At 44.7% G+C, this 24,678-nt stretch overlaps 1 protein-coding gene across 2 annotated transcripts; it reads right to left on the bottom strand.

Moving 5' to 3' along the window:
* Positions 1-471: 471 nt before the first annotated feature.
* Positions 472-24,253, bottom strand: syt13 (synaptotagmin XIII). Of its 2 annotated transcripts, none has more exons than XM_071399986.1 (7): positions 24,128-24,253; positions 23,532-23,960; positions 20,989-21,211; positions 18,547-18,684; positions 12,141-12,442; positions 2,652-2,772; positions 472-2,470 (listed from the first exon to the last, which is right to left on the bottom strand). In XM_071399986.1, the coding sequence occupies exons 2-7, from the start codon at positions 23,703-23,705 to the stop codon at positions 2,166-2,168; spliced, it is 1,263 nt and encodes a 420-aa protein (XP_071256087.1). In that variant the 5' UTR covers positions 23,706-23,960; positions 24,128-24,253; the 3' UTR covers positions 472-2,165. The 2 variants fall into 2 exon arrangements, with proteins under 2 accessions (XP_071256087.1, XP_071256086.1); XM_071399985.1 differs by having other exon boundaries at positions 2,652-2,775; positions 24,128-24,252.
* Positions 24,254-24,678: the final 425 nt, after the last annotated feature.

The raw sequence follows: 24,678 nt of genomic DNA, 5'->3' as shown, positions 1-24,678 counted from the left end.
ATTGGGTTATGTTATATAACCGGCACATTGGAAACAACATTCATTATTCATTTTGGCCATGTCTGCAGCTGCAGGGAGATTGTAATGGATAGTCCACAGAAGACAACTGCCTGGAAATGCGGGAGGATTTATTGTTGCTTTATATCCAACCACTGCATCTGCACCAGTTATTTTACATAACAATGTAGCTACATCATTAGTTGGAAGTGCTGTTGTTTCGGGCTATAAAGTGTATGCGCTTTGCACACCATCGCATGCATAATGGCTGCACTACTTACTTACTTGTGGTTGCACTACTTACACAGTAGATTGCATAACAAATAGGCAGGAATATAATGGCCATGGCATCCTAAAACAATCTGGCAAATGATCAGTCAGAGTCTCATGAAGATCATTTTTTAAAGACCTAACTTTCAATATCTACAAACGATGACCTAAGGCCTACGTACAATAAGCACACAAAATAAGACATTTGTTGAAATAATTTAATCGAAAAAAATATACATTTGTTTTAAAATGGAAACTGCAACATTTTTTTTTTTCAGCAGAAAATATAAGCCTGTGATTGCGAGTCAAGGAGTAGGCTACGTACTGTGAGTAGGATTTACGTAGGTGTACTGACGGAGACTAATCCCTTGTTGCACTTTAAGACTGACATGATTTACAACACACACAAACAACTCAGCATACAGTATTACCAGTGTTCTTGTAAATACAACACGTGCATGTGAAACAGCCATACTTTAGTAGTCAATACGTTATCATTTAATAGGTTGATTATATTCCGGTCTGTTACAGTAAATCTTCGTTTTTTTGTGAAATGGCTTGGATGGGTGATATTAATGTGTAACTTCATCTCAACATGATAATGGTAGTGCTCATTCAGCTATGAAAAGCGAGCTACTGTATAGCAGGTCAGATCCAAGGTTATATCAGTTACGCATAATGAGCTCTGAGTATAGGAAGTATCAATAAATAGATATATTACATCAATGTCTGCCCTGATGTGGTGTTATGGGCTGATACTGTACATAGTGCTCTCTGGATGCCTGGGTATTTGTACATCCTCAGTTTAATTCGACTAGAAACAGATTTTGGCAATACATATTTTGAAGATCATGCAGGTAGCTTTTTTAATTTTCACACATGTTGCGTGTCAGTATGTAAAGTTTAAAATTACACAGTATGTTTCTCACTGGCACAGTCTATAGCAGTTCACTTGACAAAAGCTATGTAAAAGTGAAACTACGTTGGAGAAAAATACCTTTTGTACATAATAACTGAAGCAAAGTGGGTTGAACGGAAACAGGTGTGAAATGTGATAAGTTGATAGTTGTATTGAACTACTTTAAATATAACATGTGTAACAACTTTCCAAAGATAAAATACAGCTGCACATATTCATAAAAATGACAAATACCGTATATTACCTGATTAAACACTGCATGATTTTTTTTTATACATCATTTGTATAACTTTAGCTGCCGTTTTTAGACCCTGTGTAATGAGATCAACTTTAAACATATAGTCCACTGTAATTCCATCACAGGGCTTTTGAATCTCCTATCCATTCAATATTGGCAGGCCTTTTACTTTCTGCTAGATGCATTTTCTCCATTGCTTTCCAAGTGTGTGAATACATCACTTTACAAATAAAATGACAGCTACTGTAGAATAATTCACTTATATTAATCACACCATTACATACCATACACATAATCCCCTATACCACAGAAACACAGACAGTACTTATCATATTTATTCTGTTCAGCTATAAAAACAGATCATAGAGGTGGTTAAGTATAGGTACTACAAGTATTACATTGCATTGATGAGTTTCATTGAATATATAAAATGTGTTCATAGTTGGAAATCTTGGGAAATTCTGTGATATGTCAGTTCGGTGTATGCTATTGTTGATATGTTATAGGATGCTGTGGGATAAATATTTGCAGGCAATGGGATAATTTCCATATAAGTGGACACATAGATTTAGGCTCTTAAATCCTGATCCAGGAAGGCAGTTTACTTGCCCCCCCCCCCACCCCCCCACCCCCCCACCCCCCCAAGATCCGGAATTACTCAGTCCAGCCTTGTATGGTTACATTTTTATGTGTGGTATACTATTTGGGTATTTGGAATGGCAAAGCGGACAGGTGGTTATCTTAGTCATACAGTGGGTGCCACATGGCGATCTGCTTACGGGGGTTGTCTAGCATCTGCTGCCAGTGTTGGAGGCCAGTATTAGAGGCCTGTAAACCCAGCTGACAGCGGCCCAGGGACTCCTGCTCACCAGGACCTGCCTGGTTCAACACTTCCAAGTCCAGACTGGATTTAGACAGCAGCTCGCGGGGAACCTCCAGCATCATCATCTCATTCCACACTGGGTTCATCTTGTGCTTGACCCGTCGCGTCTGCTTCTTCTTCAGCTTGGTAGTCTGGTGCTTCAGGGCCAGTTTCACAGACAGGTCTAGGAACAAGGAACAAATCCGTCACTACAGTGAAATCCAACAACAAATATTTGTCTATGTTAGTATACTCTGTCGTCAACCTGTGGATGAATGGTTGTTCATGGTTGTATGATTTGAAGAGCAGTTGTAGGCATCATACAATATGAGCTGCAATGGGTTATATTAATAAACAGGGTGTACCTATGGAGTCCTTCAGCTTGTCTGACTGTAGTCCTCTAGCCTTCATCACCACTACTCCCAGCCGGTTGGCTGCAGGCAGGTAACTTATGGACAGCAGGAGCTCTCCAGCTGACTGGACATCCTGCTGATTATAGTCAATCACACCAATTCACTGTGATTAGAACAGGTCACACGAAAACCTTTACTCTGCAAATAATGTCAAAAAACACAGCGCAGAAAACTTCAACACACAACAGACTTTGGTATACATAGGTTAGAACAAATATCAAAATAAGCAATGACTATTTATGAATGACAATAAGGTGTGTACACGTGCCTGTTACCTTGACGCCATCATTAACGGGCACAAAGGTCTGATTCACTAGTAATCAAATGGACTGGATGAATGGCTGTGTGAGTCACCTCTGTGCCTCTGTGCCTTCATTAGGCACAAATCATTAGAATCACTGCTATTATGCATCTGATGCTACTGGTGAATCTCATATTGATCTGAAATTGTGCCACTTTCGTAAATGATCTTCGTGCGTGGGTTAGGGGCATACTGCAATATGCACCAATATGTCACTTTACTAAGTGGAATATCAGAGACTCTTACAACCAGGAAAGAGTCTGTTGTAAAAGTAATATCATTTGAACGTAATGTGTGTGTAGGAGAGGCTTTACAGTCAACACTCCACCTTTTGTCAAACTGTTATCATGCATAGCCAACTGTGCGGAGGGTTGATTAGTGAAAGTGATTGATATCTAGGATCTTTGGTCTTCCAGTAGTGCACATAAGAGGAAGTGGTTTGTATTATGTCCAAACAGGCCACACAAAAAAATAGGGAGCCCACTAATGGACAAAAAGTCAAGGATTATGCATTAGTCAATATGCAGCATAGACGAGGCATTCTGTGCGTGATTTCCTGCAAGACAGGAATGTCAGTGTTCTGCTATGGCCAGTGAAGAGCCTGGATCTCAATCCTATTGAGCACGTCTGAGACCTGATGGATCGGAGGGTGAGGTCTAGGGCCATTCCCCACAGAAATGTCTGGGAACTTGCAGGTGCCTTGGTGGAAGAGTGGGGTAACATCTCACAGCAAGAACTGGCAAATCTGGTGCAGTCCATGAGGAGGAGATGCACTGCAGTACTTAATGCAGCTGGTGGCCACACCAGATACTGACTGTTACTTTTGATTTTGACCCCTCTTTGTTCAGGAACACATTATTCAATTTCTGTGAGTCACATGTCTGTGGAACTTGTTCAGTTTATGTCTCAGTTGTTGAATCTTGTTATGTTCATACAAATATTTACACGTGAATTTTGCAGAAAATAAAAGCAGTTTTCAGTGAGAGGACGTTTCTTTTTTTGCTGAGTTTACAACCAAATGAACGGTTTAATGAAAATGTTTGTCTCTTTTTCAGTGGACATCTAATGCATAAAATATCTCCTATCTTTCTTCAGTGGAGTATCATAGTGTGTGATTTCCTGAGGAGCTATAGCGCAGTCTACTGCTGTGTGTGTCATCCCTGGCTTCTGTCAGCCCCATCTGCTCCTGTGTTCTCTCTATGCAGCTATGACCATTAAATAAAGAGCTGAGAAACTTCTCACTGTGTTCAATTAGAAAATAATTTATAGTTATTTTTCCGCAGCAGTGTATCACTTGCGTCACAACCTACATCATACAAACTCCCGCCTTCTCCTCCCTACATCTCTCAGCCTCCTCCTGTCCTCTGTCTCCTCTATCTGCTCTTCCTTTTTATCTTTGGCATGACTTATTTATCTCATGTCATCCTCGTATCTCTCTCTGTCATCTCCCACTCCCTCTTCAGCCCTCCATCATCCCTATTTGTGATTCCTGGCAGGACTTCATGCTCTCTTGCGCATCCCTGAAGAAAAAAAATCCCCAGGGTTTGTGATGACGTAGATTCTGATCTGCTGCCTAGCTTGGAGGCTCACGATGCAGCAGTCATGAAAGACTGGAGAGCTGGCTGTTTTTGATTAAATCCTTATTTTCACACAGGTGTCCCTATAGCTGAAGTTTTAATTGAAGAGCAGCTTGTGGGTGGACAGAATGAGCTGTTTTGACAGAAAAGAGAAACAAGATCAAATTGGGTTTCTTATAAACCCCTTTTTTTAAGGCTTCCCAGCCTTGCAAATGGATCAGAAGCTGAATAAACTGAAAAGGACTTGCAGTATACATTTTGTCTCTCTGTATGTACTCAAGCCTTTCAGAGATTTCAATCAAAATGACCAACAACAATCTCCCTTTCAACTTTATATACATATCCTCCCTGTGTCACTGAGACACAGGCGTGAAATGGATTGCATTTTTCTATAGCAGCTTGAGTAGCTGTCCTTTTCACTAAATCATCTTTAGGTTAACATAAAGGCGGATGGTTATCACTGTATCTTGAGGAGTGCTTGTTACAGGGTAGCCATACAGACAGGCAGACCAAACCTAGCCATTGAGCTAAATTTGTTTGGCCTTGAATAAAAATATATTGTAGCGGCTCTCATCGAAAGGAGTGGACCAAAGCGCAGCGTGGAAGGTGTTCATGATTTTTATTATCAAAAAAACACTCAAACAAAATAACAAAGCGAAAACAAAAGCGAACAGTTCTGTCAGGTAACAGACACTAAACAGAAAACAACATCCCACAAAACCCAAAAGGAAAATGACAACTTATATATGATCCCCAATCAGGGACAACGATAGACAGCTGCCCCTGATTGGGAATCAACCACACCAACATAGAAATAAGGAAACTAGAATTCCCACCCTAGTCACACCCTGACCTAACCAAAATAGAGAATAAAAACCTCTCTACGGCCAGGGCGTGACAGTACCCCCCCCCCCCAAAGGTGCGGACACCGGCCGCAAAACCTGATTCTAAAGGGGAGGGTCCGGGTGGGCATCCATTCACGGCGGCGGCTCCGGTGCGGGACGTAGACCCCCCTCCGCCCGCAGATCCCTCCACTTTGGTGGCGGCCCTGGTGCATGGACCTTCACTGGAGGAACCGGGCCGCAGATCGCCAGAGGCTCCGGACTGGGGACCGTCGCTGGGGGCTCCGGACTGGGGACCGTGGCTGGAGGCTCAGGACTGGGGACCGTGGCTGGAGGCTCCGGAGTGGGGACCGTCGCTGCAGGCTCCGGACTGGGGACCGTCGCTGGAGGCTCCAGACTGGGGACCGTCGCTGCAGGCTCCGTGCCATGGATTATCACTACAGGCTCCGGGCCATGGATCATCACTGGAGGCTTCGTGCCAAGGATCATCACTGGAGGCTCCGGGCCTTGGATCATCACTGGAGGCTTCGTGCCATGGATTATCACTGGAGGCTCCGGGCCATGGATTATCACTGGAGGCTTCGTGCCATGGATCATCACTACAGGCTCCGGGCCATGGATCATCATTGGAGGCTTCGTGCCCTTGATCATCACTGGAGGCTTCGGACCATGGATCATCACTGGAGGCTTCGTACGTGGAGCCGGAACAGGTCTCACCGGACTGAGGAGACGTACTGGAAGCCTGGTACGTGGAGCTACCACAACGCGTTCTGGCTGGATATCCACTTTAGCTCGATGAGTGTGGAGAGCTGGCACAGGACACACTGGGCTAAGAAGGTGCATTGGAGGCATAGTGCGTATAGCCGGCGCAGGATATACTGGGCCGTGGAGGCGCACTCGAGGTCTGGAGCGTAGAGCTGGCACAACGCGTCCTGGCTGAATACCCCCTGTAGCACAGCAAGTGCGGGGAGCTGGAACAGGCTGCACTGGGCTGTGCTGGCGAAATGGGGATACCGTGCGTAGAGCTGGCGCAGATTATCCTGGGCCGAAGAGACGCACTGGAGACCAGGAGCGCTGAGCCGGCACAATCCGTCCTGGCTGAATGCCCACTCTAGCACGGCAACTGCGGGGAGCTGGAACAGAGCGCACCGGGCTGTGAATGCGCACTGGAGACACCGTGCGTATCCCCGCATAACACGGTGCCTGACCGGTCACACGCTCCCCACGGTAAGCACGGGGAGTTGGCTCAGGTCTAAACCCTGACTCCGGCAATGTCCCCGGGTGCCACCCCCCAAAAAAGAATTTAGGAGCTGCCTCTCGTGCTTCCGTTGTTGTCTTAACTCCTCGTAGCATTGCCGTTCCTCTCTTGCTACCTCCGCCTGCTTCCATGGCAGGGTCTTGTCCCCTGCCATTACCTCCTCCCAGGTCCAGGATGTCCTCCACTCCCTTTTCTCCCGGGCCCAGGATCCCTGCTCCTCCTGGCCACGCTGCTTGGTCCTTTGGTGGTGGGATGTTCTGTAACGGCTCTCGTTGGTGGTATGAAGAGTGGACCAAGGCTCAGCATGGTAAGTGTTCATGATACCTTTATTTAAAAAAACACTCAAACAAAATAACAAAGCGAAAACTAAAGTGAACAGTTCTGTCAGGTAACAGACACTAAACAGAAAACAACATCCCACAAAACCCAAAAGGAAAATGACAACTTATATATGATCCCCAATCAGGGACAACGATAGACAGCTGTCCCTGATTGGGAATCAACTACACCAACATAGAAATAAGGAAACTAGAATGCCCACCCTAGTCACACCCTGACGTAACCAAAATAGAGAATAAAAACCTCTCTACGGCCAGGGCGTGACAAATATTTTGATCACAATGCCTAGTATTCAGTTTCACCAGATCTACAGAACAGTTGTCTTGTTTAAGAGCTGGGATGGCTCAAGTCACTATCAGATCACAGAGGTGTAGGGTCTCTCGAAGGATGCCATGGCAACGCCTACTTTTTATAATGAACACCTTCTGACAGCTCAGAGAAGCTGAGGAGAGACAATTAGCACAGGTTCGAGATAGTTAGTGGAAACACACTAAACACATAGTGACGCATCTCCCCCCCAGTTCAGAATCACTCATGATTCCACCCAGTCTTCAAAAGAAAATAAACAGTTATAGTACTCTTCATTACTAAAAATTATATATATGATGGTCTTGAAGAGGAACACAGTCCAACACAATTCAATTTGACAAAAAGGAGCTGGGATCCTATGAGAGGTTCATTGGTCTGTTCAAGGCGGTCTTCGACCATCCTCCAGAGGGCAGAGAGGGAGGGGAGCGACTTCTCCAACTCCAATAGGGTGCCCAGACCGCTGCGAAGTACGCCCTCAGATTTCAGACTGTGGCAGCCTCCAGCAGATGGAATGAGCCGGTGAGGACTGCGCAAAGAGGTCCAAACGGAGTTGGTGTGTCGGGATGACAACTTATCCTTGGACGCACTCATCGCGATGGCCATCCGTCTGGATAACCTTGTTTGGGAGCGCCGGCACCTACCTCTCTCCTCGCCCTCCTCCTTTGGCTGCTGTGAGGCAGAGCCTGAACCCATGGAGGTAGGGGCCACACACTTCTCCACGGCAGAGCGGCGTCGCCGGAGACAGCTGGGGCTCTGTCCCTATTGCGGCCAGGAGGGGCACCAGCTCAATGGTGTCCGGTGCGTCCTAACACGGGGTCCACTATGGCAGAGGAGCAGCCCTGTGATCTTCCGTCTCCCAGGGTAGGCTTTGAGTATTCAATCATCACCGTTTCCCGCCAAACCCTTTCTGGTTTCCATTTCACTGGCTGGCTGTCCCTCATGTGTTGTCTCTACAGCACTAGTGGACTCCGGTGCCGCGGGGAATTTAATCAACAAGGCCCTCGCCTTGTACCCGCTCTCCTCTCCTTTTCCAGTCCAAGCCCTGGATAATCGACCATTGGGATCTGGCACTATCACGCACATCACAGCACCACTCACCCTCACCGTGGGACCCATGCGCCAGGAAAGCCTTCCTCATCATCACCGCTCCTGTACACAAAGTCATCCTCGGCCTCCTGTGGCTCCAACGACATAACCCCACCATCTCCTGGTTGAGGATGAATATCACCGCCTGGGGAACAGGATGCAGGAGGACCTGCTTTGCCGTACCCTGTGGTTCCACGTTGGTTGAGAGTTCTGTGAGTGCCCTTCAGCCCATCAATCTGTCCTCCTGTATTGTTGGCCCCTTGTTTTGGGATGTAGATGTGGACATCCGCCAGGCTCTGTAAAGGGAATCCACTCCGGCTACCTGTCCTCCAGAACGCATATACGTCCCCACGGGGGTAAGAGATTGGCTGTTGACCTGGGCACACACATCCCTTGCCGCTGGACACCCAGGTATCACCTGCACCATCCAATCCCTCCCCGATAAGTACTGGTGGCCCACCTTGGCGCAGGACGTCGCCCGCTATGTCAACTCCTGCTCTGTATGTGCACAAACCAAATCTCCCCGGCACGCTCCAGCAGGGAAACTACTTCCCCTTCCCGTGCCTCAGCGGCCTTGGTCCCATCTGTCAATAGACTTTGTTAATGATCTCCCCCCTTTCTGATGGTTTCACCACTGTTATGGTTGTTGCTCCCCCTCTCCAGCGCTCGACGTCGCCGGTCTACTAACCACCGGCCCTACAACCATCATTAAGTACACCTGCTCCCCATCATTACGCACACTTGCTTCCCATCATTACGCACACCTGGACTTCATCATCACCTTGATTACCTTCCCTTTATTTAGCCCTCAGTAGCCTCAGTCATCGGCAGTATTGGTTTGTTTTGATTCATGTTCTGTACGCTTCTCATGTTTTACTTATCTGCATTCATCATTATTAAACTCACCTTCTGCACCTACTTCCTGACTCCCGGCGTATACGTGACACTCCTCAAGAAATGCCGGCGGCTATGACAGAAAACAAATTCAAGTTGGCTTGGGGGTGTGGTTTGACGTGGGTGTATCTTAGGTGTGTCCTTGCCACCACCAAGACACCCATCTGTCAGAACCTTGCCCGCAGCTGTGTGTCCCCCCCCCCCCCCCCCCCCCCACTCAATCGCAACAAACCTCCTAGAGGGTGAGTTCAACAACTAAAGATGTATGATGAGATGCCGGAGGAAACTTTGAATAGGTCAGTAGCCTACAGAGTAATATGAGAAGAATGCAATTGCTATTGCATTCTTGTAGACATTTTAAACTAAGTGTTTTGATAACTTTTAAATGTAGTAGCAGGTCCATGTAGAATAAACAACCCTTTACATAATACCATAGAAGCAGTGTTCTGCTAACATAACAATGAACACCTTTCATTGTCATTCCCAGTCGATACAGACACTGTGACTATCAGCATTTTTGTCTGGTGGTAAAGGGGCTACCTTCCTGTGTGGTATCCCATATACAAAAGGAGTTCCCTGATCAGATGCAGAATACACATGGTTTCTCTCTCCCCATGTTGACTGATACCATTCAATTCAATAATTAAAAAAGACAATACAAGTAAAAGTTGTTTCTAGTAAAATGTTTATGCAGAGTGCAAGCTCTCTCTCCTTTCAGAGACATCAGTATCAAGCCCATCTGTCAGTCTGGACTTCATCACATCATCTTGCAAGTCTCCATGTACTGGCTCCATACATGTTCCTGTGAACACAAATGCACATAGTCACTGTTCTATTACCAATGGCAGTTAGGATAGGTAATATCTAATGCACAAACAGGTACTATGTTGACGTTTAAACAAGTCAGACTAAACCTACCTAATGCTGTTCTCCCCATCAACGACCGTTGGTGAGCAGGTAAGAGGTGAGGCTGGAAGTGAGGTATTTGCCAGAGCCCCTTTGATGGGCATAGCAGCGTAGATCAGCTCCTGGCCCCTCATCAAAGATACTGGTCGGTCACACACGCGCACACACACACACACACACACACACACACACACACACACACACACACACACACACACACACACACACACACACACACACACACACACACACACACACACACACACACACACACACACACACACACACACACACGCGCGCGCGTGTGTGTGTGTGTGTAGCCTGGTGAAACCAACCTGATCACTGCGTTCATCTGTCTATTTCACTTCAGATCAAGCTTGTTCCACCAAGTTAGGTTATGCTCCGGACATTATATGCATCTAAAAAGTAGAAAAAAAGCAACAAGTAATGTCAGTTTACATCAATTATGTTTCACAATTGGGTTATCAAAGTAATGAAGTGGGTTACCTTCTGTATTTTTACAAATGATGAGCCTGTGAAAGCTGTTGCCACAGACAGGTGAAGATTGCTGGCCGGATACTTGCAATTGGAATGTTCACAGCCCCCTTGCTGGTCTCCATACTGCATGTTTGGTTGCAAGTAGGACATCTCTTGAATAACAATATTTATATTGTGCCCTGGACATAACTTAGAGTGGCATGGAAATACGATTACATCGCTAGTCAAATAATTAGTAGGAAACAACTTTGCCATAGTATGATTTCGTCAAATAACATCAGCTATGCTAGTGATGATCGTGATATACATAACCAGATACATAACCAGCAGTCTATGGTCTAGCTAGCAGTATACTCACCACCACTGGGGACCAACAAACTCCAACCACCTATTCCGCATGATAAGGTCTTTCGACAGGGCATGCAAACCATAGTCATTGGCTGTGCATCTTGCTGGAAGCATGCATTGAATGGTCAATCCATATGTCTTTTCAGTCTCAAACGTCCGTGATCCTTTGAACATGTTGGTTGGGGGAGCCCCATTCAATGAAGGTAGGCGAAGTGGGCGGAGTGGCGATTTGCACGTGGAGCTTGGCAAAAGGGGGCATGATTTGTTGACATATTTGTAATCCAAACCCGACCTTCATTTACTCGTTGAGATGCACTGAGGTTCCAAACTCTATTTTAGACGAGACTGACTTCATGACCAAAATGACCTTATGTACACTTTGTAGTCAATTTTGATACTAGAATAAATGTTTCTGACTCATAGTCCTGAGGACCATGCCTCAGGACGATCTGGCCTGATGACTCCTTGCTGTCCCCAGTCCACCTGGCCGTGCTGCTGCTCCAGTTTCAACTGTTGTGCCTGCGGCTATGGAACCCTGACCTGTTCACCGAACGTGCTGGCCTGTCCTAGACCTGCTGTTTTCAACTCTCTAGAGACAGCAGGAGCGGTAGAGATACTGACAACTGACATTTACTCCTGGGGTGCTGACCTGTTGCACCCTCGACAACCACTGTGATTATTATTATTTGACACTGCTGGTCATCTATGAACATTTGAACATCTTGGCCATGTTCTGTTATAATCTCCACCCGGCACAGCCAGAAGAGGACTGGCCACCCCTCATAGCCTGGTTCCTCTCTAGGTTTCTTCCTAAGTTCTGGCCTTTCTAGGTAGTTTTTCCTAGCCACCGTGCTTCTACACCTGCATTGCTTGCTGTTTGGGGTTTTAGGCTGGGTTTCTGTACAGCACTTTGAGATATCAGCTGATGTAAGAAGGGCTTTATAAATAAATTTGATTTGATTTGATATCGATGCCACATAGGCCATTTTCAAAAGGATCCGTTGTTTTTTAGGGGCAGTCACTCTTTAACTTTGCAGCCAATGCCATCTACTATATATCAATGGTAAGAACAGGGTAGCCTACCTGTTTTGGTGGTTGAAGGTCGACCCAGCAGTCTGCGTTGGACATCATGCCCACATCAACCAGCTTGAACCTCATAACGCCGAGGTTGGTGTTCTGGGAGAAGCGGTCACAACTGTGCAGGGAGAGAGCCACTTCGCCCTCCACCTCATACCCTCCTGGCAGGGAGAACACCAATCCTTCCTCCCAGCGGGTGTGGCTGGTCAGGCGTCGCGACGAGGTCTGGGCCTCCCTCTGTCCTGCTGCAAAGGTCAGGACTCCGGCCACATAGCCCTCACAGCCCGACCCCACACACAAATGCTCCGCTACAGAGAAAGACAGAGAGGGGATTTTTTTTCTCACAAAAGGCATTCTTTAAGGGGGGGATTATTTAAGATACTCTTTGAAGAGGTAGAGTTTTAAATGTTTTCGGAAGATGGGCAGGGACTCCGCTGTCCTAGCTTCTTCCACCATTGGGGTGCCAGGACAGAGAAGAGCTTTAGTGGTGGGAGGGCTAAGAGACCAGAGGTGGCACAATGAAGTATTCGGGTTGGGGTGTAGCGTTTGAGCATAGCTTGAAGGTAGAGAGGGGCAGTTCCCATGGTCTTGTAGTGGATGCGAGCTTCGACTCGAAGCTAGTGGAAGAGAGAATCTTATTAGCTGTTCCCGATTCCCTATTTCTGAAATAAGCATATATGACAAGGTCTGCCAAATATCTTATTATTTAGAATACACTGATGCTAGAACTGTATAGGCTATGTATTAATAAGGAGAGTATGCGTATGCCTAGTAGATGTGTTTATGACAAACAATGCAGAAGAACTATGCAGACCCGGCATAGGTCTCTCCAACAATTTCTCTAACAGCAAAGCAGACAGTACGCCTTGAATAAAAATAGTAATTAGTGAAGCTAAGGGCTTGGATATAATGAGACATAATTGAGCCCACGGCAGGTGATAAACAAACCAAAGAGGCAGGACTCACAGACAGCTGGCCTGCAAAGAAGAGGGCATGACAAAACCTATTCCCCCCTCAGGAGACTGAAAAGATTTGGCATGGGTCCTCAGATCCTCAAAAGGTTCTACAGCTGCACCATCGAGAGCATCCTGACTGGTTGCATCACTGCCTGGTATGGCAACTGCTCAGCCTCCGACCGCAAGGCACTACAGAGGGTAGTGTGAACGGCTCAGTACATCACTGGGGCCAAGCTTCCTGCCACCCAGGACCTCTATACCAGGTGTTGTCAGAGGAAGGCCCTAAAAATAGTCAAAGACTCCTGCCACCCTAGTCAGAGACTGTTCTCTCTGCTACCACACGGTACCGGAGCGCCAAGTCTAGGTCCATGAGGCCTCTAAACAGCTTCTACCCCCAAGCCATAAGACTCCTGAACTTCTAATCAAATGGATGGCTACCCAGACTATTTGCATTGCCCCCCCCCCCCCCCCTCTTTTACACCGCTGCTACTCTCTGTTGTTATCATCTATGCATAGTCACTTTAACAACTCTACCTACATGTACAGATTACCTCAACTAACCGGTGCCCACGCACATTGACTCTATACCGTTACCTCCCTGTATATAGTCTCGCTATTGTTATTTTACTGCTGCTCTTTAATTACTTGTTACTTTTATTTCTAATTCTTATCTGTATTTTTTTTAAATGCATTGTTGGTTAGGGGCTCATAAGTAAGCATTTCACTGTAAGGTCTACAGTCGTGGCCAAAAGTTTTGAAAATGACACAAATATTAATTTTTACTAAGTCTGCTGCCTCAGTTTGTATGATGGCAATTTGCATATACTCCAGGATGTTATGAAGAGTGATCAGATGAATTGCAATTACTTGCAAAGTCCCTCTTTGCCATGCAAATTAAATGAATCCCCCAAAAACATTTCCACTGCATTTCAGCCCTGCCACAAAAGGACCAGCTGACATCATGTCAGTGATTCTCTCGTTAACACAGGTGTGAGTGTTGACGAGGACAAGGCTGGAGATCACTCTGTCATGCTGATTGAGTTCGAATAACAGACTGGAAGCTTCAAAAGGAGGGTGGTGCTTGGAATCATTGTTCTTCCTCTGTCATCCATGGTTACCTGCAAGGAAACACGTGCCGTCATCATTGCTTTGCACAAAAAGGGCTTCACAGGCAAAGATATTGCTGCCAGTAAGATTGCACCTAAATCAACCTTTTATCCGATCATCAAGAACTTCAAGGAGAGCGGTTCAATTGTTGTGAAGAAGGCTTCAGAGCGTACAAGAAAGTCCAGCAAGCGCCAGGACCGTCTCCTAAAGTTGATTCAGCTGCAGGATCGGGGCACCACCAGTACAGAGCTTGCTCAGGAATGGCAGCAGGCAGGTGTGAGTGCATCTGCACGCACAGTGAGGGGAAGACTTTTGGAGGATGGCCTGGTGTCAAGAAGGGCAGCAAAGAAGCCACTTCTCTCCAGGAAAAACATCAGGGACAGACTGATATTCTGCAGAAGGTATAGGGATTGGACTGTTGAGGACTGGGGTAAAGTCATTTTCTCTGATGAATCCCCTTTCCGATTGTTTGGGGCATCCGGAAAAAAGCTTGTCCGCAGAAGACATGGAGAACAAAGAATGGTACCAACACATCCTCCGAGAGCAACTTCTCCCAACCATCCAGGAACAGTTTGGTGACGAACAATGCCTTTTCCAGCATGATGGAGCACCTTGCCATAAGGCAATAGTGACAATTAAGTGGCTCGGGGAACAAAACACCATGGACAGGAAACTCCCCAGACCTTAATCCCATTGAGAAATTGTGGTCAATCCTCAAGAGGCGGGTGGACAAACAAAAATATCTAAAGACACTGAGGCAGCAGACTTTGTGAAAATTAATATTTGTGTCATTCTCAAAACTTTTGGCCACGACTGTACACCTGTTGCATTCGGCGCATATGATTTGATTTGATTTGAACCTGTGCCCTTCGTTAGCATATCTCAACAAGCGTATGATGCTGGTGTGAACAGAGTGACATCTTGCAACCCTACCCCACCACCAACTAACACCCACCCACCCGCAAGGCAAAGTAGATGCATTGCTGACCTTTTCATTGGGCGACGCATCAGCATCTACAGTCGATAAGCGTCCACATACGGGGACCAGCCAACAGAGTGCCAACGCAAAGGCGTCCGAGCTACTCAACCCCTCAAATTACCCACAGTCTTATGAAGAGGGGAGACCGGAGGATTGCTTTGTCTCACCACATATTAAATAAATTATTTTGTAGTGTAACGATCTTCTTCATCTGATGAACAGGATAGATCGGACCAAAACGCAGCGTGGTAAGTGTCCATGTTAATTTATTATAACTGAACACGAAATATAAAATAACAAAGTGAAAACAACAAAAATCGAAACAGTCCTGAAAGGTGAAACAAACACTATACAGGAAACAACTACCCACAAACACCAGGTGGGAAAAGGCTACCTAAGTATGGTTCTCAATCAGAGACAACGATAGACAGCTGCCTCTGATTGGGAACCATACCAGGCCAAACACATAGAAATAGAAAACATAGAAAAAACATAGAATACCCACCCCAACTCACGCCCTGACCAAACCAAAATAGAGACATAAAAAAGGAACTAAGGTCAGGGCGTGACATGTAGATGGAGGACATGAAAGAAGCAAGGCAGAATATTGAAATAGATGAAGCCAGTGTGGCAGTGTTTGTGCGTCATCACTTTGCCACTTTATTGGCTTCGGAATATTGCTCCACAAGACACGATGCACTGAGGGGATTGGGTTGTGAGGTCTTCATTTACAATTTCCTGTCACACCCTGATCTGTTTCACCTGTCTTTGTGCTTGTCTCCACCCCCCTCCAGGTGTCGCCCATCTTCCCCATTATCCCCAGTGTATTTATACTGGTGTACTCTGTTTGTCTGTTGCCAGTTCGTTTTGTTTCGTCAAGCCTACCAGCGGTTTTCCCGTGCTCCTAGCTTGCTCTAGTTCCCGTTTCCAACCATTCTGCCTGCCTTGACCCTGCCTGCCGTTCTGTACCTTGTCACGCCACCCTGGATTACTGACCCCTGCCTGCCCTGACCCTGAGCCTGCCTGCCCTTCTCTACCTTTTGGACTTGTCAGAGCTGCTAGGAGAACTGGGTGGATGAAGTCAAGCGCAGAGAACAGGTTTCAAGAAACGTGGATTTAATTTTCCAATACACTGGGAAAACGATCATGCCCTAAAACACACGGGCGCATGAAAAGATGAGTCCAAAAACATCGGACTAAACTGTACCGAGAAAATTACAAAATCCACATACAAATCCAACACCAACATAACAGAATACAAGCCCGCACAACAGCCAGCGGGCTACCTACCCTTAAATAGCCTACCCACCAAACTAAACTCAAAACAGGTGCACCCAATCAGCCCAAACTAACAGAAACAAAAATAAAATAATCGATGGCAGCTAGTAGGCCGGTGACGACGACCGCCGAGCGCCGCCCGAACAGGAAGAGGCACCATCCTCGGCGGGATTCGTGACAGGACTCTGCTCTGGATTACTGACCTCTGTCTGCCCTTGACCTGTTGTTTGCCTGCCCCCGTTTCTGTAATAAACTTTTGTTACTTCGAAACTGTCTGCATCTGGGTCTTCTCCTGAGCCTTGACAATTTCCATCTATTTGATACTCTTGATTGACTGTTGCTTCACATTGATTTATTATATTTGCAGACAACTGCCAATTAGTTTTCCCCCTAACTTTGTTTTCATTTGCAGAAGACATCTGCTTGTTTACCTCTTTTGATAATGTTAATAAATTAGGTTTGACAAAGAAATGCACTGTCATGGAAGTACTTAAATAAACTTAGCAATAAAATACATGTCCCTTTTTCAGGACCCTGTCTTTCAAAGATAATTAGTAAATATCCAAATGACTTCACAGATCTTCATTGTGAAGGGTTTAAACACTGTTTCCCATGCTTGTTCAATGAACCATAAACAATTAATGAACATGCACCTGTGGAACGGTCGTTAAGACACTAACAGCTTACAGAAGGTAGGCAATTAAGGTCACAGTTATTAAAACTTAGGACACTAAAGAGGCCTTTCTACTGACTCTGAAAAACACAAAAATAAAGATATCCAGGGTCCCTGCTCATCTGTGTGAATGTGCCTTAGGCATGCTGCAAGGAGGCATGAGGACTGCAGATGTGGCCAGGGCAATAAATTGCAATGTCCGTACTGTGAGACGCCTAAGACAGCGCTACAGGATGGACAGCTGATCATCCTCGCAGTGGCAGACCACGTGTAACAACACCTGAACAGGATCGGTACATCCGAAAATCACACCTGCGGGACAGGTACAGGATGGCAACAACAACTGCCCGAGTTACACCAGGAACGCACAATCCCTCCATCAGTGCTCAGACTGTCCGCAATAGGCTGAGAGAGGCTGGACTGAGGGCTTGTAAGCTTGTTGTAAGGCAGGTGCTCACCAGACATCACCGGCAACAACGTCACCTATGGGCACAAACCCACCGTCGCTGGACCAGACAGGACTGGTAAAAGGTGCTCTTCACTAATGAGTCGCGGTTTTGTCTCACCAGGGGTAATGGTCGGATTCGCGTTTATCGTTGAAAGAATGAGCGTTATACCGAGGCCTGTACTCTGGAGCGGGATCGATTTGGAGGTGGACGGTCTGTCATGTTCTGGGGTGCTGTGTCACAGCATCATCGGACTGAGCTTGTTGTCATTGCAGGAAATTTCAATGCTGTGCGTTACAGGGAAGACATCCACCTCCCTCATGTGCTACCATTCCTGCAGGCTCATCCTGACATGACCCTCCAGCATGACAATGCCACCAGCCATACTGCTCGTTCTGTGCATAATTTCCTGCAAGACAGGAATGTCCGTGTTCTGCAACGGCCAGCGAAGAGCCCGGACCTCAATCCCATTGAGCACGTCTGGGACCTGTTGGATCGGAGGGTGAGGGCCACGCCATTCTCCACAGAAATATCTGGGAACTTGCAGGTTCCTTGGTGGAAGAGTGGGGTAACATCTCACAGCAAGAACTGGCAAATCTGGTGCAGTCCACGAGGAGGAGATGCACTGTAGTACTTAATGCAGCTGGTGGCCACACCAGATACTGACTGTTACTTTGGATTTTGACCCCTCCTTTGTTCAGGGATACGTTATTCAATTTCTGTTGGTTAAATGTCTGTGGAACTTGTTCAGTTTATGCCTCAGTTGAATCTTGTTACGTTCATACAAATATTTACACATGTTAAGTTTGATGAAAATAAATGCAGTTGACAGTGAGAGGACGTTTCTTTTTTTTCAGAGTTTATGTTAAATAGGTGAACTAGGGTCAACATCATGTTTAGTGATACCTCACCCTTCATAATTTACATGAAGTGGACATACTGGCAGATGATACTGTTGAGATCGTTGCCTTACCTTCTATCACGGTGATGTGTAGCTCGTTCTGGTCAGTATAATAGGTGAGAGAGAAATGCAGCTTAGGGTGGAGGATGGAGCTGCTTGTTGTCATCCCATTGGTAAGATCCCTAGCACAGGGGGTGAAGTCCTTTGAGTCTGGGAAAAGAGGCGGTGTTAGGGCTGGGAAATTCTACGGTTACAGATTTGCATTGAGACTCCAAACAAAAACCACTGATTTCAAAGTTTTACAAACCATACAACTCCCTCCACGAGGACTACTTTTAACAATTAACACTGAAGATTTTACAAAAACACATTTACTGGAAGAAATATGCAGATGCAAAGTTTGTAAACAGAATTTCGGTAAAATATCCAGTTTTTTTTATGTGTCCACGTTTTCCAAAAACTCTTAAATATGTGCTCTGAATTAAGATTTAACGGTGTCTGCAGAAATAATGAAAGCTATGACATGACACATTGACTTTGAAAAAATATATTTTGGTTATCGAACTACAGTAAGTGAAGTGGATTTACACCCGGTAATGGAATTTATTAATGGGTCCGTAAACTGTACTACACAGGAATGCATAAATATGGATATGAATGTCATTCTCTTCATGGTGACGTATCCTAAATAGGTATACAAAGGTAGAAATATGCAATATACTCCTTTGCATATTTGGGTATTATTCTATACACTGGCTATTATGTTAATGAGCTCTGCCCCCAAACAAGACCAAATTTGGTTGGTCCAGACCAGACCAAATCTGAACCAATCGTAGACGACTATGTTTCACAAGTTTTGACATCGAAGTACAGCACAGTAGAGTGCAGTAGAGTTCAGTACAGCACAGCACAACACAGTAGAGTAGAGTTCAGTACAGTACAGTAGAGTTCAGTACAGTACAGTACAGTAGAGTTCAGTACAGTACATTAGTGTACTCAACTCTAGTGTGCTCTACTGTGTACTGTACTGAATTCTACCCCAGTACTGTACTGAACTATACTCTATTTTTCCTTGCTGTACTGTACTCTACTGTAATGTACTGTGCTGTCCAAACTTGTGAACCCAACTTTGGTTTGTGACTACTATGATTTCCCATTGTAGCCAATTCAATTGCAGAAATTCCGTTACCAATGTTTCGGAAATTCCATTACCGATTTGGTAACGGAATTTTGAGTTTTAATCACTTAATAATTCATAAACAAAATTGGTATCAGTAAAAACACTATAACTAATTGATAGGTCTACCTTTACTTGTTACTTCTGTGAACTTTCATTATCCTCCCTCATGAGGGAGAGAAATTAGAAAATATCTTAAAGATATGTGGGTTTTTGGTAACGCAATTTCAAGGCACAAGGCAATTTTTCTTAAACTTACAGAAGGAAGAAAGATTTCTCCAAAACGAAATATAACTGTTGGTATTAGTTGGTAGGGGTCTATACTTCAACATTATTGTGTTTTGATGTATTTCTGATACCTTTTTTGACTTTTTCTGTTAGATGTTTTCTAAGACCCCTTTTCCATCTGTTTGACCAGAAATCAAAGTCTTTGCTTATTCCAAATTGTTAGGAAGGAAAATTTTTGAAAATGTATATACGCCTTACTTTCTCAAAAATATAGACTCTTAGCTTTCATTTGACACCCAATGTGATATGCTCATATGAACCTAATATGTTGGTGCCCATGGGTCCTTTTATATGGAAATGGCCGGCTGTTTTTCTTCCTAGGGACATTGAATGGTAAATGTGTGCATCAACTAAACCATGAAAATCAGTGTATCTTACATTTATTTAAAAAAAAATTTTAACAATTATTTGAGAAATAATTACCACACAATATTCAAGCGTGTGTGCGAATTTTTTTTTTTTTTCAAATAATAAATCCAAGTATCCATGTATAGCCAAGTATAGCCAAACTGTCTGTTACTGTAAGGCAACTGCATTCAGGTGTAAGAAAGCACCAAGAATAGCAGTATGAAGCTCTTAGCCCTCTGGGACCAGTCCTATCCATCATGCATTAGGTTCCATTGACTGGACACATCAATAACACTGAGTGGATGAGTGTAGGGACTAGGGAGGGAAGGAGGGAGAGCGGGGCAAAGCCTTTGATCACAATGCTCTGGCAGGAGGAGAGGTACGTTAAGTAACACAGACAATTATCTAGACTGAGTGAGTGGTAACTCTAACACAGTAGTAGGAAGTGATTCATTACAGTAATTACCAACAAAATGTGTTTCTGCCAAGAATTGTTTTTCCGATTTACAGCGAAAAAGTGGATGCAATCCAAAAATCAATTTAAATGTAAAGTTTCACCTGAAAAATGTTGAATCTAAATAACTGAAGAGTATTACACATTGTATAACATGATGAAGGCATAGTAGCTATGAAAAGAACAGGAAATTATAAAGGGATTTATTTTGTTTAATTCAGGGTGTTTGTTATTGGTTGGGGTTTACCTTGTCTGAGGATCGTGAATGTGTCAGAGCTGTCCGTTGCTTGGTTACCAGCATCAGGTTCAGTCGAGGGTCCCTCGGGAGAGGGTTCGCCCCCCTTCTCTGAAGCATGATCAGGGTAGCTGATGACCTCAGATGAGGTCACAGACGGTTTGGGCTTGTATATTTTGGGAAATTTCAACAATGTCCTTGGTTGGATGGGCTCTGTGGATTTTTCCACACTGAACTAGAGGAGGAGGAAGAGTTGGTTAAAGACAGTCTCATTAAACTGTACTATGATACAATGTGTGGTGAGAAATCACAGCTAGTTTGTAGACTGCTTTCATGAAGATTTAATGTTGGTCGTGCAGTTCAAAGACAGCAAGCCTGCTGTATGCAACCAATCCCAGAGGGGTTCATTACGGCCATAACAGTCCATTATCACTGCAGTCTGGCAATTCACAGGAAAACATGGGACACCAATTTACAGTGAATGCACCTCTCTGACAGTCAGCTAAGTGTGGGCCATTCAGATGGGTGAGTTATGGTTATACTGATAAGAATTTCCATCCATTCTCCTGGGCTTGCATCATTACTCTCCCAAATCAAACTCTAAAACTGGTAACTGGTAGCCATTATATTAAAGTATAGAACTTTATTCATGCTTGTGGAATAAATTGCACATTGTTAAGTTACATTCCATAATGGGATATAAACATTTCAGAGGAGGACTAAAGAGTAAGGTTGTTATCTCTCCAACCAGCAAGTGTTCTTTCACCTCCTTAGCAGCACATTTAAAGTACTGCAAAAAGCAAGCTGACTGGAACATGATGTACCCCTGGAGCATGCATCATGTGTGAGGGCTTGTGTAAGCTGAGGAAAGGAAGACTGTGTGCAGCCTGGTCTCATAGACTAGACTTAACATAGTAAATGTAAATCTGGTATGATATATTACATTTGGTATGGTTACATAAGACAGAAGGTTAGGAGTTAGGTTAAAGGGTTAACGCAAACGGCACGGACAACTTTAACATTTTAGCAAATTAGCAACTACTTAGCATGTTAGCTTAACCTTAACCCTTTAACCTAACTCCTAACCCTAACCTTAACTCTAACAATCCTTTAACTTAACTCCTAACCCTAACCCTAACCCCTAGCCTAGCTATTGTTAGCCAACTAGCTAACATTAGCATTAGCCACCTCGCTAACGTTAGCCACAACAAATTAGAATTCGTAACATATCATTACAAATTGGTAAAATATTGTACGAATTGCAAATCATAACATTTCATAAGAATTGTAATCCGTAACATATCATACAAAATGGATGATGGACATCCACAAATGAATAAATACCAAACAAAACTTAACATATCATACTAATTGGAGTGTCCCAGATTTACATTTACTATATAAGGTCTACCCCTGAGTCCAGGTTGTAGCGTGAGCTGCACGGGTACCCTGCTCCTCCCTCCTCCCCAAATTACACTGACACAGATGTGCAGGGAACCTATGCGTTCATTATTAGGCTAGTTCTAGCAGTTTTTTTCCGCTCTGAAAGATTCTGAATCACTCATCATCTCGTCACAAACTCATCGGATGGGTATCTGCTTCTAACACCATTATTTAGCCATCTTCAAATGATACACATATGCAGGAACACTACACAGCCCATAAGGAAATAGGAATTTCAATTAAACACACTGTAGTTCTTCAAAGTGGTTGCTGAGGTGTTAAGTCTGCTTCAAAGCTGTGGAATCTCACTCCATGACTAATCAGTCAAGGTCAAATGTGGACATACGTGCGACACCTTTTGCTTGGCTCAGAGAGAGGATGGGTGGGTTCCCTCTAAAGGGAACTGCAACAGACAGTCAACCTTTCCCACAGAAAGGACACGGTTTGTGAGGAGAACTTTGATACAATGCCACAAGTCGAGTCACATGTTAAGACTCCTGCAGCCCATTGGAACATGAATACAGTGCTCTACTAACTGTACTCCAGTGCTCATAACAGTAAAAAGACTACAACAAATGATCATCAGAGGAGCCAATTGGAGGGCTCTATCTTACCGCAGTCCATTATTGTAATGTAACCCCTATCTGATGTTTTGTTACTGCTGCATTTCCTGTGTTACAATCTATATATCAGTTAAGGGCGATATCAAAGGTTGTCATAAGCAGATATGGCAAATCATCTTAGCCCACTAACTTCCCTGTTCAAAAATCTAAAGACTAGTTGTTATATCAGTGTATTAACCAACTGTAGTTAGTTATATTATTTACCAGGATGTCATGCCACTCAGAGTAACTGTAGTTACTCAAATCAAACATACAGGACAACGCTTTCTGCACTACAATTATAGATCACCTATGAGATAGCTCTACACGTGATATGACATTTAGTCAATGGTATCACTCAAAACCATGGCATTCACTCCAGTCCCACGTCACATAAACCTAGTCACACAGATTCACCAAGTCACCTGCGGTGCTGGTAATTACCCTCCCAGGAAAGTAAGTTCTCTAATATCTGAGTCCATGTGCAAGTACTGTAGTAGGGCAGCTCACCTGCTCTGAGGAGTGCAGAACACTGGGTTTAGCCTTCTCTGGGTCTGCATCTTCACCACTTTCCAGCTTGCCTTTCTTACAGGACCTGCAGATCAGTGAGAGCCCACAGAGAGTGAGGATGCCTGACGCAGTGCCCAGCGTGGCACCAAGGACAGCAGCTGTGGTGAAAATCATGCTGGTCAACAAGGGCAACACAGGAAAAAATAAAGAGGAAGAAGAAAGGAAGCTAAAAATGTCCAAGTTACTCTTCAGGCAGCATTACAAATAAAGATGCGGAGATGCTGATTGGTTAGTCTGCAGCAAATGTCCCACAAAAATAGGACGATTTTTCAGGAGACAGGCTGCACTTCATTCGGGTCCCAGCAGTTGGTTGCAAGCACTTTCAGTATGCAGTTCCCTCATCCAGAGACAGAGGGATAATGTTCCTGTCTGCAGAAGAGAACAGCGTGAGAGAGAGGAAGCCCGCCTGGTCTACTTGCATATATTCAGTGAGAGGAGGGATGAGAAGGACAAAGGGAGAGAAAGGAGTGGGAGGGTAGAGGCTGGCTGGCTGCTAGCTGGTTAGGACAGAATATGTATGTTTCATTGATGCTTACCTTCTCTGTCTCTTTTTGCTCTTTAGCTCTACGTTTCTTTCTCTTCCTCCCTTCTCTTCCCCACTACCACTTTCCTGTTGCCCTCAGACACATCCATGTCTGGCATCTGAATGACGTCAGAGGTAAAAATCCTACTCCCCAGAATAACCTTTTTTTTACACAACAACAGAAAGTTTAAAAAAAATAGGCTGATCTCATTCCCCTTCTCTCAACGCACTATCCCCATTATGCTGTTCAGCCAGGAGAATGTGCACCACCACAATATTGCTGTTAATTCCTCATGGTTAAGCAAAGGATACCTCTCTGAATTAAACATCTCTCTGAATCTGAAATTGCTAGAGTAAGAAGACATTTCATTTAGCCATATGAACAGTCAAAAACAAATCTATTCTCGCTGAGGGGGAAAATCTCCCATCAAATTCTATATTTGGTCCCCCAACTTTTGCATTAATATGCAGTTTCCATGGAAACAACATAACCCACACTACAAACAGACCCTCAAAATCTGTGAACATCTTGGGGCAAAGCACTGTTCTTAGCACTGCCGTAAC

This window comes from Salvelinus alpinus, chromosome 5, assembly GCF_045679555.1.
Source record: "Salvelinus alpinus chromosome 5, SLU_Salpinus.1, whole genome shotgun sequence".
NCBI lineage: Eukaryota > Metazoa > Chordata > Actinopteri > Salmoniformes > Salmonidae > Salvelinus > Salvelinus alpinus.
The sequence above is the reverse complement of the archived record's forward strand: the minus strand, read 5'-3'. Positions and strand labels throughout refer to the sequence as shown.

What these genes read in the sequence shown, in the direction of transcription:
- syt13 (XM_071399985.1), bottom strand. Translation starts at nt 23,705, where the DNA reads ATGATTTTCACCACAGCTGCTGTCCTTGGTGCCACGCTGGGCACTGCG. An exon ending in ATTCACGATCCTCAGACAAG is followed by an intron (nt 18,685 to 20,988) that starts GTAAACCCCAAC and finishes CTCTTTTCCCAG; the next exon opens with ACTCAAAGGACTTCACCCCC. An exon ending in CAAGCTGAAGGACTCCATAG is followed by an intron (nt 2,471 to 2,651) that starts GTACACCCTGTT and finishes CCTTGTTCCTAG; the next exon opens with ACCTGTCTGTGAAACTGGCC.